General features: G+C 32.9%; 1 protein-coding gene across 2 annotated transcripts in view; it reads left to right on the plus strand.

Moving 5' to 3' along the window:
• Positions 1-1,692: 1,692 nt before the first annotated feature.
• The window catches only part of jbug (filamin-type immunoglobulin domains fbug), a 347,148-nt gene continuing 330,736 nt past the window's right edge, over positions 1,693-18,104 (plus strand). For both annotated transcript variants that reach the window (XM_085807591.1, XM_085807590.1), the window contains exon 1: positions 1,693-2,376. In XM_085807591.1, coding sequence (XP_085663717.1) covers positions 2,019-2,376 — 358 coding nt within the window. In that variant the 5' untranslated portion in view covers positions 1,693-2,018. The remainder of the gene's footprint in view (positions 2,377-18,104) is intronic.

Genomic DNA, 18,104 nt, shown 5'->3' on the forward strand with positions numbered 1-18,104 from the left:
ACTGCTTTAGTTTGGTGTTTTCAGACTCCTCATAAACTGAAATTAATTTATTTTTCAATTCCTCGTATTTATTATCCGAGGGGGGCTTCAGAACAATCTCGCGTACTGACTGAAGAACCTCAGTGTCGAGGGCGGAAATTGCAGTATAAAATTTCGTGTCGTCGCGTGTTATACCTCCGAGCTTGAATTGTGCATCTAATTGAAAAAAAACCAAAGGTTGGGGTCACTACGGAAAAATGGGGCAGGTTTCACAGCAACGCGAGCCATTTGTTTGTCATCAGTGGCTAGAGGATCACTAGTAGCCATAATAAATATGAATAAATACAGATAAAAAAACGATATAGTTCAAGAATATTGTTGCAGTACACGTGAAGAAACATAAAATAATTAATGTTAGGACCTGGGTTCAAATGAATATACGAAAAAAACTCACACGCTTGACGAATACATACGAATCCATGTGCGGAATAAAAGGTAGAAAATATCACCTTGATGTACAGAAATTATCCACTCGCTTGATGTTGGAACACTATCACTAATGGAAGATGAAGGTAATCCACGTGGCTGTAATATGATGAAACTGATGCACGATCCAATACACACAATAAGTAATCCAATACACATAAGTAAAAAATATTGGTTCAGCTGCATTTCTCACATTATTACAAGGTCTTGTTTAAGCACAAAATTTCTGCTGTACTATAAATTTCGACGATTCATTTGGCTTAAACCTCACCGTCCTGAAGTCACCATTTGTTGCACGTGGTTGCGGCTGTGTGCAACAACAAACTATGCGTATTGGAATTTGCCGGTGCTTTTAAGGATGAATTCCTAACATGCCATAAGAGCCAATTTTTGTAATTACTACAGTCGACAGACAATCACGTGACTGTGTGTCGCCGAAATCACCTTCGGTTACAGTTAGTGATAACGGCGCGCGGTTGGCGAGTACAACACATGTTTACAGAGTCGCCACAGCGATGTTTGGCGACGGGTGCATTAACCCTAGACCAATTTAATTATAGCTGTAATTACAGAAATTAGCAGATACTTAGGTTATTGTACACAAGAATTTCACTTAACTTGCTCATTAGAAATATTTGAGAAGATATAAACTTTAAATGAAGGAGTAAGTAATATTATTCTTACTAGGCACCTGAACCAGGTTTCCAGTTATCTCTTCGGCAATTATTTACCCAAATTTTTCTTTATTTTTTGGAAATTTTACCAATATATGATCTTTCCGTGAATGATTTGAGCAATTAATAGCTCCACATCGCCTCATTTTAAAAAGCACAACAAGAAATTGTTGCACCGCTAACTATTCTGCTGCTATTAATATTCCTACTTGGGCTATGGAATGGAGGATGATTCAGCCTGGTATATAGAAGCCTTATGTTCAGACGCCAAAACTTCTACCGACACACAGGGATAAAAATAGGTTGTAGTTTAATTGTAGGTTATAAGTTTGCAAGCTGGCGCCGGAAATTCTAGCTCCGATGCTGAACGTAAAGTATTGTAATAGTCAGATCAAAATGTACAGTTACGGTACTGTATTTAGGCATTTAAGACGTTTAAATTTCCCTCATTTGTTTACGTTTTGTGATTTGCTGAGAAGTTTTGGTTATGCGCGAAATGAAGTGAAGCAAGAGCTGGTTGCTATGGCTGAAGTTTGTTGTAAACGTGTCTTGAGTGGTTGTATGTCAAAAGCCGCTAAGCTGCCATTCGAGTGGTAGCGTTATGTTTACGTTCGCGTAATTATAGAAATTTAAATGTGTCATTTCGTGGCTTTTTTTTATTCTGTTTTGCCCGTTTTGAATGAAAATTATGTCAAGTGAATTTAAAACAAAAATTTTTCACAGTTTATTGAGTGATTTATGAACAAGGAATAATGTCAGTTTGTGGGTGTATGTTGTATGGAAACACCCTTAGGATCACGTTCATTTATAAAGTGCGCATAATTTGAAAGGGCTCTTAAAGGACTTAAAAAAAAAAAAAAGAAAAAGGAAAAATCAAAAATGGAGTCTCAAGATTTTAGTGAATTGGGATTAAGTCAAGTCGGTCTGAAAGCTAGGTCTCCCGAGGGACATGCTGCACGAGCAATGCATATTAAAGGAGATGAATATATTTGGGTGGAGATACAAGAGAAAACTTTTAAAAATTGGGTTAATGAACAGATTAAACCCTTAAATATGTCTATTACCAATCTTCAAACAGATTTTAGTGATGGACTTAAACTTATAGCTTTGATTGAAGTTCTACAAAAGAGAAAATTGAAAAAAATAAGAAAGCCATTGAATCAACACCAGTGCCTTGAAAATGTGCAAATTGCACTTCAAGCAATGGCATCTGACAATATAAAACTGGTTAATATTGGTTAGTACAATTTTTATTATTTTAAATTCATATAACATTTTTATTTATGAAAACAGCATTATTCATGAAAAGTGTTTTAACTTCATGAAAGTTTGGTTATTCTATGTAAAATTAATCTTGAAGTTTTATTATAGGTTAATCTTTAAGAACAAATATAATTTATCTTAAATTCATGTTTCTTCAATTAGAATGATAATGGAAAATACTAAATTTTAATGTTTTTGCTTGTAATGCTTCTGTTATTTTAACTATAAATGTCTGTATAAATAACTGAGCTGCAAAGTGTATTGCAAGGTAATATCGAGGTAGTTATGATTTTATGTACATTTATTGATTCAGTAAATTATATCCTTAAAATAGCAGGCATATAGTGTTCGAGTGCTTTGCCATAATCAAATAAACCAAACCTTAACCTACCTTGCCTAGAATCTTCTGTGAACTTTATTAATTTATTGCTGGATAGCACATGTCAGGTCATGCTCTAAGCATTTAGGACGTATAAACTGAACTGCTCTTAAACATATCTTAAAATGTATCACAAGCATGACACTTTTTCTAGTCATACATCTGACATTCTGTTATATTCTCATGATGCATTTTTTTTATCATTCTTTGTAATGCAGTATAATGGGTTTTGAATATGCATACTATAATGATTCTGGAGTTAATAAGTAGAGCATTAATTTATCAAATCGGATGTTATCTGAGAAACTAGCCTGGGCAGAAGTTAAGTCATTTATACATACTAAAAATATAGGTAAAATGAAAAAATAGAAATAAAAAAATAGGTATGGTTTGAAAATTTAGAAGCATAACATTTTGAATATTATTAAATAAGTAATAAATCTCTGTGTTCTCATTGAAATATGTAAAAATGCATTACAATTAATATTTTATGTGCTTACTTGGAAATTCTATTCTACCAACTAAGATTGCATAATTTGTACAAGGTTTAAGTACCCTTATGTGAATGCTTTTATGTTATGTTCAATATAAAAGTATTTCAGTATATGGAATATGTTTTAAAACAATTTTTTTGACATTTTTATATTATATATCTTTTGTGCGGCAAATTTTTAGCATATTTAAAGTTACCTCTTTATATAGAAATTGGATTGAAATATACATATATATTTGAATATTATGTATAAAATTGCTCTGGAGTTGACAGAAAAAATAAGTTAAGAAAATCATAAATATATTTTTTTTGACAAAATAGCAACAAATATTTATTAGATTTATTATGTAATGTTTTTCAGAGTTTATTGTTTAGGTGTATTTAAATGTCTGTTGAAAATAAAAATATCAAATGGTGTGAAGTAGGCAAATGTAGCCTTAAGTTAACATTAGTTTTATAGAAAAAATGCATTTCGTTCCTCTCTTTCTCAAAGTGCATAGTTTTTAAAAACTAATGCCTAAACTATTGTCGATCTAAGTTTAATTTCTGTGTAAACTTTAATTTCAATCTGATATACTTTTTTGTTCAAATACATAAATTTACATATTAAGTTATAAGAATTTATTTTTAATACTTTTTTTCTACCAAAATTTGTTGCCATATCTTTTAAATAATTAAATATTTGATATATAGATTTTTTTTTAAGATAAATAAATTCTTCAATATATTTTCTGTCTGTTACGCACTCTGATTCATCTTTCATGTATTCAATCCAGAAATGAATTATAAAATATTCTCTATTTGAAGTAAAACACATTGTTAAACATTCCATTTTACTTCAGTAATTAGTAATTAAAAATATTTTAAATTATTATTAATTCAGATTTTACAGTTCATAACCAAGTACAATGAAATGTCAAAAATGCAGATCGTACTAATGGTTTTACTTAACTTTCCACCTACCTATTAAATTTTATGAATTCCCCCCCCCCCCCTCATAAACATATAAAAAATTAAATAGTTATTTTCATGCTGCTTAAGGAAATGCTCTCATATGTGTAAAATCTCATGCTTCCTATATAAGTTAGCCATAGAAGTGTGGGTATGTATAGTGTGGGTTTGATATGAAGGTTCTTACGAAATACACCATTTCTGAATTAGGGGTGAATCCAAATTCTCTCAGAATCTTGATTTTAAGAATTTTAATTATTATTAGATCTCATTCTATTGAAAAAATAAGAGGTATAAAAGAAAAAATGCATATGAAATAAATTAAAATTATTTTTTAATTTAAATATATTTCCTCAAGCATACATCATTTAAATGAAATTAATAGCCTTTGAACAAAATTTCCGATGCATATTAGGATGCTACAGATAAGCCTTTGCAAAAAAAATATAAATAAAAATCAAATAATAATAATAAAAAAAAGAATAAAATAAAACAGATGTGTGAGAATGTCGCGGTTCAGTTAATAGCAAACTCTTCGGAGAGAAAACACTTCCAAAAATGCCATGTCTCTTTCCGTGTTTACGTAAAGCTACCTCCGATCACGTAGGAAATTTGAAGGCGTCACCAACTTGAGTTCGGCCACTAAGTTACAGGCAAACCTTTTCTTTTGTGTTTAACAAACAACGACCTTCGGGCATGGCGGGTTTTCGGTCGAACCATCGCTTGAAGGAGGGGGAACGCCGATACAAAAGCTTTTCAGAAATTGAATTTCCCAATTTATTTGTTGCTTTAAATAAAATTACATACCGATGCTTTGAGGAAAAATAAACATAAGCAAAGAAATTTTTAGTGTGTTAGTTAAACTATTTTACTTAAAACAGACTTTTTTTTCAAGTAAAAAGATTTCGTTTGTTATATGAATTATAAATATCAAAGCAGATTTTGAACGGAAAAGAAATCCGTTTCTAAATATGAAGTTCAATATAGTTTTATATCGGGTATAGCTTCAAGTAAAACCTGTGCTTGAAAATAACCTGTGAGATTTTGCGTCTGAAGTTAAATACCAACCGAAGGAAGACCAATTTGGGAACAGCTATAACAGAAAATATATTTTTTTAGTCCAAAAGGGACAATTTGCTCAGAAGGACTATTAATTTAGTTTTGGCATTTTGCGTTTATTCACTATAAATGTCGGTTAGCTTTTCAAATTGTTGCCACCAAATATTATCACCCTGTGTTATATTTAAAGAAATTAAATAACGAAGAATCTGAATAAATGTATGTATGTTTCTCGCATTGTGATAAAACAACGGTACCTAGAGCCATCAAATTTTGAATAACATAATCTTCTACCGAATGTGGGCATATGGAAGCCCAAATTTGGAATTTGTTCTTATTATCGATTTCATATTTTGTAACACTAATTTTTGATTAACAAACTCAACGATTTTAAAGCGAGCAATGGCAACACTACGGAAAAAAAAAAAAAAAAAAAAAAAAGAAAAAAGAAAAAAAAAAAAACCTTTTTATTTCCAGCGCGCGAGACTGTGTATCGGAAATTCCCAAAGATATGCTAAATTTAAAATTATTTTGCGATATTGCTGTTGAACTGAATTCTATGGCTTAAGTACAAAGAACATGATATTAATAAGTAAAGGTAACACACAAAACAATACTAAACGCCCCTCTAGGCTTAATGTAAAATCTGAAAGCCCTCAGATTTTTTGAAATATTTGTTTATTTAATTGATTATGGCAAAGGACGCGAGGGCTATTTTCGTAAGAGAAGTTCTAAAGGGAAACTTACTTCCGTTCCCGTTAATCACCGTGAAAAACACGAAAATGCCCAAACTGTTCTTTCACCCGGATTCGAAACTAGGTCGAACTGGTTTGGTTTATTTGATTACGGCAAAGCAAACGAAGGCTATTTGCCTAAGGGCAGAGATGCCTTTATGGAGGACTTTCTAAGGAAAACTGGCCCGTATACACGTTACACATGGAGAAAACCACGAAAACTCCCATGCGGCCAGCCCGTTCCCCGGGATTCGAAACCTTGAACGAACTACCCCTGTTCAGCGACTTTACCGCTTGGGGGGCCTCTACATCGAAATATTAATGTTTAGTGGTTTTGCCCTCTCTGCCACTAGTGGGAATTATTTTTAGAATCAGTTTTAGCGTGAAGTTCATAACAGGCGAATACAACGTTTTACTAAGAGAGCATACGTCGTGTGGAAAAAGTATGTCACATGTCATATTGAATCTCTTAGTTAAGGGCTAAAAAAATCATACTTTATTTTATTTATTATTATTATTTTTTTTAAATCTAGGTTGTAAACACCAACAGGGACTCAAGTGCATTTTTCAATTTGTTTACTACAACTTCTGTGTGGTACTTTTCCGTTTTGCCGGCGCAGACAATAAAGTCGCCAATAATGGTACAACCGATGCCAAACGGAATATCCTCGCTGGTAACCTTTTACTCCTCATTTTCAAAACAAGCCGCAGCCATTTCTTATCAGATTGATTGTTTCTTTCAATACTGGCATACAATTGCATGGAATTTTTACTAGATAGTCCAATTTTATGCCCTAAGGCCATTCGCGGGCAGTAATTAAATCAATTAGGATGCAATCACACCGCTCGCCCGATGGCGAAAATATAGAAAAGTTCATGTTCATCAAGAAAGTCAAGGGTTAAGTTCATCAATTGTAATGAGAATGCACTAGTGAAGTAAAGTACTACGGTTTTACATAATTTCTGAGTAAGCTATTCGTACGAATTGAAATAATTCTTGCATTTAAACTTGCATTCTAAATTAAGATTTAACTTGAAGTTAATGTAGATAATTACTGAGAGAATTAAATTTTTGTAGCGTAGTTTACGTGAGATAAGATCACTTGGGGCCAGGTAATATGAACCGGCGAATCAGGATGTTGTATCATGAAAGCATAGTAAATTCTTAAATTATTGTCTTTTTACAAATTTATTGCCTTTACTTATTGACTTTTTTACAAAATTTGAAACGACATTAAAATGTTTATAACTTTAAAATAAAAAATTCTGAAAACTAACATATGCTAAAATTTTTTTATGTGTATACTGTGTGTTGTCGCCAATAAAGTCTGCTTGGCGAGATTTGCGCCGACGAAACGGAAAAGTTTTATGAGGAAATAAAGGTTTAATCCTAGTATCCGATGCACACAGGATTTGTCGACTTTATAATGAGCAGTAAAAGCGGGACATTTACGATGAGTAGTTAACGAGAGTAAAAGCGGGACATTTACAATGAGTATTCAAAGAAAATGTACAGTTAAACATAGTATATACTATCTATATAGTATATATACTATGTGTGTATATACATATACTATGTGTGTATAGTATACATATAGACGTTCTTTGAATCATTTTTGGTGTTGGCGATAATTTTCAAAGTCGTGCCAAGGCTGCACCGTATACTAGGATTTTACCGAAATGGTATATGAAAAATATTAATAAGCATCGAGAATGTAGAGAGGGTGTTCGCACATTTTTTAGACGATTTTCATTGCTATTCCAGAAATATTTTACCTAAAATTTTTATGTTTAAAATATTCTATTTGATAACTCTTAGGTTATTCTTCACTATCTTTCTGCATGGTATTTTCAAAAACAATAGAACCTTTTGTAATGTCGGAAGAGGTATTTTATCCCATTCCTCCTGAGCAGATTTTCAAAGTCCAAGTTCGACGTTTGGACAATCGGCTTTTTAAAAGTACGAAAGCGCAAAAATCCATGGATGATACATCAGGATTTTTAGAAGAGGATCTTGTTTATTTTTTCCATGAAATTAACAGAAGATTTTCACATGTCGCTGCTTGCTTTGTCTTGATGCAGTTCTACTGATTAATCATAGTGTGTAAAGAGAAGTTCTTTCATATTTGAAAATTGAGTATAAAATGTGTTTTTGGTAATATGTGGAGTTGGATCTTAACATTTTTCTCCACTCTGTTTTTAATTTGCTGTTAGATGAAAAACCAGCAACAATCATAAACATCAATAATATAATCATAAATGTCAACAATCATAAAAACTTTCTTTAGATTCCTTGAACCATATTTTAAGTCATCTTTGATGATAATAAATGGATTGCTTTTTATTTCAGTCATTTAAGTACACCCAAGATTCGTCTATTGTAACAACATTTTTCCATTTCTGTTCGGATAAATGCTTCTCATAATGAATTCTGCAGCACGTTCTGCGTTCGTCGGTATGTCGTGGAGAAAGACTATGCACAGCATTTTTTTCCCGCCTTTTTAAGATTCAAATCAGCATTAATCACTTTGTTTACAGTTGATACTGAGCATTTTAATGATTTTGCAACTGTCCTTTGACTTGAGGGATTTTCTTTTAACATTAAAGATCTTACTTTTGCAACATTTGAAACATTCCTTTTTTTTTTTTTTCCTTGGATACGTATTTGGAACAATTTTTCCATTTGAAGTTAAATTTTGACACTTCCTCCCTTTCTTTTTGCCAATATTTTCTGTCGTAACTTTAGATGTCGAAAAACCACGGCTTTCACACCGATTTTTAATAGTTGGATACGAATAAATTTCCTCGAAAAGAAAACAAACATAGCCTTCCATCCATTGCTCCTTTAAAAGCGACATTTTGCATGAAAACGAAACTTCCAAGTAGCAGACCATAATTTATACTTTCAAAAATATAGTTGCAATTAAAAAAAAAATTTTTTGCTTGGAATTTTTTTTTTTTTTTTTTTTTTTTTTTTTTACAGAAAAGCAAAATCGTCTGAAAAGGTACTGTTTTGTTATCGGGACCGTATTGAGATTATCGCGAAAAGTTGACGGTCTGCCGAATTCGCATAAAAGTAATCACCAAAATACTATTTAAATTACGATAAATAAAATAACGGTTAAGTTGAAAAAATAACAGATTTTCGTAAAATTAGACATTTTTAATGTAAAATAAGCATCCTGCCAAAGAAAGCAGAAAGAAAAAAAATATTCATTTTATGGTTTTTCGTGCATTTTTTTCAGAATGAATAATTCCTTGTTCCTGAGGAAACTGTATGGAAGATATTTCATCATTAGGCAAGTCCAAATTGTTCAAATCCATGGTAAATACAATAATAATAAAAGCACGAGTTCTCGTTACATTTTTGGAATTTGCATTCTCGTTGCCAGTTTTGAAAAGACATTCTTTCACCTTTTTTCTTAAAAAAGTTAACATTGTAACGGCCTTAGAAGTAAACATTGGCGACTTCATATGAACCAATTTCTTGGCGAGTTTAGCAAAACAAACAGTACCCTAAAAAATGTGCGAACAGCCTCTGTAACAGCTGATAATGAATGTAGTTTTAATTTTATTTAATTGCACGATAAACAAAGGGGAATGCCATTATTACTTGTTATAATTCACTTGTTTGATTATACGAAGCACGCGAGGGCTATCTGCCCAATACAAGGAGTGTCTTTGTGGAGGATTTTCTTAGGGAAACTATCTCAAAGTCGTTACGTATTGGGAAAAACGCTCATGCAGTCAGCCCATTCGCTGTGATTTGAACCGGAATGGAACTGTCAGTATTCAACGATTTTAACTCTTGTCCGCTTATGAGCCCCTTTAAACATGAGACATTACAAACGGAAGCTGCACTGTTGTTGATCCGAATGCAGTGGAGTAGCGAGGATAACTGGCGCCCGGGGCAAAAAACATTTTTGGCGGCCTCCCCTTCCCCGAAAAAAAATTAATATGGTGAAAATTTTGTTTGGAGACCATTTGGGGCCCCTATGCGAGGGGCGCCTGGGGCATCATGCACCCCCTTGCCCCCCCCTCGCTACGCCACTGTCTGAACGTAAAACTTAATTAAAACAAATCTGTGTTTGCCGTTTCCGAACACCAGCTCTTTTCTTTTGGCCAGAAGTTTTTCGGTGTGAAACACAGATTATTGTTCAATAATTTTTCTTTCTACAATATAATCTCAGCACAGCACATATCTTTGCGAAAGTTATGCGACAGTATTACTCTGTTTTTTTATGTTAAATCCTGTCTATTAGTTATACATTGGTCTGAGTACTTTATCTTAAACATGCATTTATTTTAAATATCTTTCTTGCACATTGGGAATTATCCGATTTAAAGTAATTTAAGAGGTATTTGAAAAACACTCGCTGCTTCTTTACCTTTGATATTTTTAGTTAAAACATTTATTTCAATTTTGCATAGAAATAAACTTGACCACTTCATAAGTATGGGAAGTATAAAATTAAAAATTTAAAAAGTAATTTTATGCATCTCTTGTAACCGACACAGCATCCTAAAGCCATTGGAGGCCACAGAAATTTAAATTGTCGGCTTGAAAGTTTTTTTTTTTTTTTTTTTTTCTGGTGGGAATGGGAAGTTAGTTTTTTTTCCCTTTACCACTTAAGGACTTTTACAATTTCCTTCCGTTTATTATATATAGAGTTTAAGATTCATACCGAAAATGAATGAGGTATTTGTGTCACGTAAACAATTACAGGATATACAAAATTAAAATGTTATAATTAAATGTAAAATATTAAAATTAACTTGAAACTGATAAAAATATATTTAGGAGGTGTAAATTTTGAGATCTGCTTCAGGTGCTAAAATCTTTTGGCACGGCTATGTCGATTTAATACCATTTAATGATAAGTACAGTTATAACAGATGGGAGGAGTTACCCCACATCTAAAATTCATTACTAGGGGAAACTTGAATGATAATTATGTGACAGGGTATAATGGGGTGCAAGTATTTATAAAGATATCTAGTTAAATATGTGATAAATTATATCGATTACAGATGATATTAAAAAAATAAAATAAATTATAAGACAGTGACCTCTGTCGGGGTGTCCACCGCCCTAAAACGACAATTTCTGAGAACATAAACAACGCCTTTAAACATCGCCTTTCTAAAACACAGAACCTCATTAGTGGCTGAGAAGTTAAAGCCGCTGAACACCGGTCGTTTTATCCGCGTTGGAACCCAGGCTAACAGACTGGAAGCATGGTTGGTTTTCCCCATGTGGTAACGTGAATGCGAGCCAGCTTTCTTTAGAGCAACCTACACGAAGGCATCCTTAGGCAGATAGTCCTGCTTTGCCATAAATAAACAAACAAACAAAAAAAAAAAAAAAAAAAAAAAAAAACTAATTTGACATTTAAAACACAGTAGACCACATCTTGAACCACAGCTGGTCGTCTTAAAGAGGGCTCACTGTATATTGCATTTAAATGCTCCTTCAAATTAAATGCTATTCAATGCTTATAATCAATATATATATTTTCATTTGAAAGATAAATTAAAGATCCTCTGTCCCATCGAATGACAGCATTTAGGAGAACTGGCCATCTTCTATGTTGCGTGGATGATAAACTGAAAGACCTTATGCCTCGTGGAACAGTAATATTTATTATACAGCGCGTATAAATGGACTAATAGTGTACTACAACATTCCGGGATTCTGAAAAATTGAAGGACTAAGCTATAAACGTCAAAAGAGAGAGTGAAAATTGTCCGTAATAAAAAGAACTGAGGAATATGGAAATTTGTTGAGTCATTCTCTTCTGCGTGCACACTTGTTATCGAGTTTGCGCACTAGTAACTCTTGTTTGATTTACAGAACAATCAACGAGCAAATTCAGCAGAGCACTTTGCATGATTATAAAAATATCATATTTACTCCTGCGTTTTTAGTCTTCCTGTATTCCGTTCTAGTTTTTTTTAGCGTACGGTTTTGAATCGATTGGGTGTACAGGTTTAGCATCATATAAGATGCAGACTGACAGTAGTGTACTGTGTGAAAAATAAAAATAATAATGTTAAAGTTAGTAATTATTTCTGATTTTTTTGAAATATGCAATATACTGATATTAATACGTGATTTTCTCCGCTCGACTTTTAAGCGATAAAATCAGAGGAAATAGGGTGAAAATTACATGAATAAATATGGTGGCATACGTACCGAATGCGATCTGTTCATTACTTTTTATCAGACTAAATTTCTGTCTCATTTTATGGCAGTTTTTCCATTTGGCATACCCTTAACAAATTCTGGTTCTGTGAACTTGTTTGTGTGCTTTGCTTTTTCAGTTCTTAATTACAAGATACACTAATAGTGATAGTTATAGATGGTATATGGATATGTATATATATACCCGTATATATAATGTATAAATAAAAAGTGAAAACCATTTCAAAACCTAATCCAGTTGCGCGCTGAAGGCAGCAATAAGCTGTGGTAATAATGCGAAATAAATTAAAATAAGTAATACTTTTAAAATTCTTTCCATATTCATTTAAGAAAAGAATTGTAAAATCTTTTCTTTTTCGCCTTTTCCGTTTTCCTTTTCATTTTTGGTCTTGGCATTTTTTGCACCTATCGTACGCTTTGCCACAGTGTTCCTGTTTTTTTTTTTAAAAAAATGTTTTTTGCATATTGTTTGTTCCGAATTGAAAATGGGATAAAGTTTAAAACGTATTTTAAATTTATTTCTTATTATATATTTGTAAAGGGAAAGTTAAAAAAATTGAATATTTAAATATTGTTAATATCGCTCAAAATGCAGTGACATTAATCAGTTTATGGTAGAATAAGATTCAATAGATATCTGCCAAAATTAGCAAGCTATCTAATACGAAGATTGGGTTGGTGTATTTGCTTATGGCAGAGCATACTAGGCTATATGCTTTAGGGGAGGGATGTCTTCGTGGAGGACTTTCTAAGGAAAACTGGCTCGTATACACGTCACACTTGGGAAAAAATACCTATTATTAAAGAAGGCAGGTTATTTGTGTTTTCTTCAAATTAGAAAGCTTGCCATTTTTGGAAGCTGTGTATGCTTATTCTTATATAGCAGAGGCTCTGAACCGGGGGTTGGAATTTTATACTTTCAGGGAGGGGAAATGTGGTCACTTTTTTATTTACCTGTTAAACATTTTTAGTTTTATTTTATGAATTAAAATATATATATATGTATGGCGGGCACTAGCCGTTTTAGACTTCGGCCACCACTAAGATCAGAAGCGGTGGCCATTTTATTATGTAGGCACCTTATAGGTGGCCACTGTTGCTTCCTATGAAGGGATAGACAATTTACATCCATGATTTCTCCGAGATCCGAACCGGGGTTTTTCGGTACGGCAGTCAGAGTCCGGTTTCACGTCTGGGGGCATTTTTATGAATACTTTTATTCAAATTTTGGTACTTAACAACTTTTTGTATATTTTTTTCCTTGTGTAATTTATGAAATACATTAAAAATAATTTTAATTTAAATAAATGAACGTGTATTTTTCGAGTTAGGGAATGGGCCCACCAGCGGCCGAGCGGTAAAGACGTTGAACACTGGTAGTTCGGTCTGAGGTTCGAATCCCGCGAACGGGCTGGCTGCGTGGGCGGTTTCGTGGTTTTCCCCATGTGTAACGTGTATACGAGCCAGTTTCCCTTAGAAAGTCCTCCACGAAGACATCCCTCCCTTCAGGCAGATAGCCCTCGTGTGCTTTGCCATAATTGAATAATCCAATCCAATCCAATCGAGTTAGGGAATGGGGGGGGCGGGGCGATGACCATTTGACAGTGATGAAAGGGGTGCATGGAGCAAAAAGATTGAGAATCCCTACTGTATAGTGTTCGAACAAAAGCGCCCGATTTAATATGTCCAATAAAATACTTTATTTTCAGAGAATGGGAAGTATTTTAACCTGCTTATAACAGGTAATGTTCCGATTTAAAAATGAAAAATAATATGTGGCATATATCCTCTACGACTTGCTCTGCAGCATCACCATTTTCTTGATGATATTCGTAATCATTTTTTTCACGTATGTGCCTTTCGAGATGGCCAATGACAGTTTTAGTTTCCTGTTAAAGTTCTTTTTTTTTTTTTTTTACTATTTCTTTTTTAAATTCGGATTTTTCGGGACTCGGAATAACACTATCGCGCTAAATAGTGATGCTTTCAACAGACCGGCTAGATCGAGAGCTTGGAGATTGTTAAACCTGTATCTTCAAATTTCTTTATCGGTCGTCAGACTGTTGTGTCATCGGATGCACTTTCAAAGATTTCAGGAAGCTTTCTAATAGTCTTTGCATAACACTTGTCAACCTTGCAACGAATTTTCATTATCAAAACTCGCTGCTCCTTTGTGTAGCTCTCCGTGGTGACTAAACTGCAACAGAGCTGCAAAATGAACTGACGGCTGTAAAATGCCAGTGCCACAGGTCAAATCAACCTGGATATTATTAAATCGCAACATTTACCTGTTGTAAGTATGTAAAAATATTTTTCATTATCTCAGAACAAAGTATACTTTCGGCATATTAAATCCGGCGCTTTTGTTGGAACACCCTATATATATGTACATATATATAGGGTGTACATATATATAGGGTATATATATATGCAATTTAAATTTTAACTAAACGAAGAATTAATATAAAGTTTAATTAAATTAATAAAATACTAATTGAAACAAAAGATATGAATTTAGTGTGTGTTAAGTAATTAGCCTTTGGCTGAGTTGGAAATTTTTTCAATTTTAATAAGTTTATACGTACTTACACACTGTGTTAAAAAAAGTTCTTATCTGGCCTTTATTTTCGCAGCCATTAGTCATAGACATATACTTACAAACAATTACAAAAATGTTTTAAATGACGCAAATATTCATATTTTGACAAGATGATTTGATCAAGAGGACAGCACAGCCACAGGTCTGTTTTTTCAGTTACTTTTTTAGAGTTTTTCATATTTCTTTCTTGGTCTTAGCAAGACCCACGGCGTTTGTTTTCTTTTGAATTTAATTTCGGTCTTATTAAATTCATAAAGGTTTAATTCTTTAAGCTAGCAGGTCCAGCCCGTACGTTATTGTATAGTTTGACTAATAGCAGACAGCTATTTATTTTATTTTTATTTTTATTTTAATTTTAAATTTGTTTGGAGTTGCATTTACATTCTTTTACACCTTAATGTGTCATTTTGAGCGGACGCGTCGGGAAATTGGAACAGAGAATTGAAGTTCCAAAAGATTTTTTTCGGTACAATTCGTATGTTTTTAAAAAAAGTTTTCGTCACACAAGAGCTTCAATGGTTTGTTTCGGCGAAACGCGTAATGGAGTTGGCTTGGTTCGACAACCAACCAAATTTTCCTTGAAAAGCCTGGTTGGAGGTCGAGTTGGGCTAATTTACCATTTTCCGCTCTATAATTTTTATCATTTTTGTAATTTGTTTTTCATATGTTTTAATTTTGTATTAACTTGTTCCGTCGTTCAGTTTTTCTATGTGTTAACTTTTCACTTATCACATCGATAGGTTTTTACTGTATTTTTTGCCATTTACATTTTTCCAACGATTGATTTTAACAGTTTTTTTTATATACTGCATTTTATTTTGCGTATAGGCTAATTTTTTCAGCCTTCAATGTCATTATTTTAAAAAATACTTCGTTGAAATATTTTTTTGGAGCCACAGCTCCTGGTAACTTTTTGGCGAGCTCACCACAATTTTTCTTCCTTTTATTTCATAATTTTTGCAGCATATTGCGCAAAAAAAATTTTTAAGACCAAATAGGCCTTACAACACAGTACTCATTAGCTTTCTTTTTCAATTATATATATATATTGATCAATACTTTTTGCATTAATCTGCAGAAAAATGCTCGTCACTTAATCTCCCAGTATCAGAAGCATTTTTCTAAACTGCTGTTTTATTTATAGTTACATACAAATACAGACATTTCGCTCATATGGCCATTGAATGATTCTGGCGTATGAAAAATCTGGGCGAATTTTTGTCGTGTAGGGGTGACATTTTTTGTGCTTTTTCTTTTTATAACGAGTATAGAATTTTTCTAAATATGTGTGTAGGAATAGAGGAACGTATAGAAAGTTAGATTTCCTAATTTTTAACAAAATTGATATTTTAAATTTAAAAAATACCAGAACATGAAGACATCATTTAAGACATTTTCGTTATTAAAAGCATATGTCTATGACTTGTAGTTGCGAAAATAAAGGCCGAGCAAGGTATATATAGTCATATTTATAGAAGTTGGTTAAAAACTTTTTTGGAGTTAAAAGTGGGCGGCTAATCTGTAGGCTTTTGATACAAAATGTGCCTAAGAATGTGATCTAATTAATTTTGTTTTAACGTGATGGAAAGGAATTTAATTAACTCTGTTTTGGTAGGTTAGATTGCGGTTGGTTTTTGCTTATTGAATGAGGATGACAACTGAAATGGGTTTTGAATTGTTTATGAAACCTGCCCTAGGTCTCATTCTTCAGGCAAAGATAGCTTACCTATAAATGCCAGTAACTGTAAAGAGAGCATTAACAATCTCAGTGTTAGATGAACTTATGTATAGACAGAAGCATGCTGAAAAGATTTCTTTAAAATAATGTAGACTGAAAATTTTCGATGAAAATGCACTTAAAACAAATTTTGAGGGTGGGATTTCAAACCAAACTTTCTCAACCTTTTCGCTGTGGAGGAACGCCTAAATCCTTCTTCTTCCTCCCGAAAAAAATGTGTAAAATATTATTTCTTTTCATCTTAGTGAGGTGTATATTAATGTGATTAGTAAGCCCTAGATTTCGTGACGCAATAATACTTCCTAGTACTTCTTTGAGTGGAGAAGAATTCTTATAATGGAATTACTTTCTGTTAAAATTGTATGAAGCGAAAATATGCCGAAGTTGCACCTACCTTTGAAATTCTAGGCCTATTAACGATTTCGCGCAAACTCTGCTTAACATTCTGCAGCTTTTAGAAAAATAAGCCAAGAAACTGAAGCTTAAGTTCTGAATAATATATATGTTAACTTCCACCGTCCGTCGTAAATCCCGATGTTGTAGTGTTTAATGTTAAAATACTGTAATCGAAGAATCATCCGTTCGAATCTGGTGCCGTCATCTATTTTATCTTTTTGTATTTGTATTATTTATTCTTTTCACCTTGGAAGAATATTTATAAAAAAATATTTTTCAAGGAAAAAAGGAAAAGGAGGAAAAAATTGTGAATATTTGATTACACTGTTTTTACAGTTGAATGTTTTCATCTATATAATAATAAAAGCAAGTGTAATGTGTCTGTCTGTCTGTCTGACCGAGCTCTCCAGCCAAATCTATCGCACGCAGGGACCTGGAATTTTTTATACGGAAGCACAAAGGGGCTGGCCACCAGACCTCGAAGCCCGATTTTCGATTTTTGAATTAGAAAAATTTAAAAAAAATTATTTATAATTAATTAATCACGGTTTTTTTGACTCACTGATATTATTATTTGTTTTCAAATAACGTTCGATTGTAACAATTGATTTCTTTATTCTAGCGTTAGTTTGCTGTTTTGACGATACATTAAATCGATTAATTACAATTCATTTCTTTTTTGTAGCTTGTGGGGGGGGGAAGAGAGAGAGACAGTCTACATGTCCTACACTACTATTCCTGCGCTATTCACTTATCTGCATTTTCTAAATGCACGGGCAACGCCGGGCGGGTACACCTAGTTAGAAATAAATACAAAACTGTAATAATGTTTTGATGGTTCATGATCGTGAAATCTTTTCACAGGAAAATGCAATCACCAAAATCATTTCTTTGATAGTGCTCCCCTTATGAGTTATGTTAAAACTCTACTATTTTCTTAGGAAACTCTTCCAGTAGGATGCTAAATTGTGATAAGTCATAATTATTTCAGTATTTTTACAAACTGCGTTCGTCCGGAAAGGTTGTTCATATGCTTTAGTAATTTCCAATTATTCCTTTCCCCTCCCTCCCAGGCCGTAGGTGTTTTTAAAATCGAAAGTCTTCTGTATCATTATATCTTTTGCATATGAGTTTGTGGAAACGTGTAG

Source organism: Stegodyphus dumicola, chromosome X1, assembly GCF_044657685.1.
Source record: "Stegodyphus dumicola isolate Sdum_Otavi_A_Nest chromosome X1, ASM4465768v1".
Taxonomy (NCBI): Eukaryota; Metazoa; Arthropoda; class Arachnida; order Araneae; family Eresidae; genus Stegodyphus; species Stegodyphus dumicola.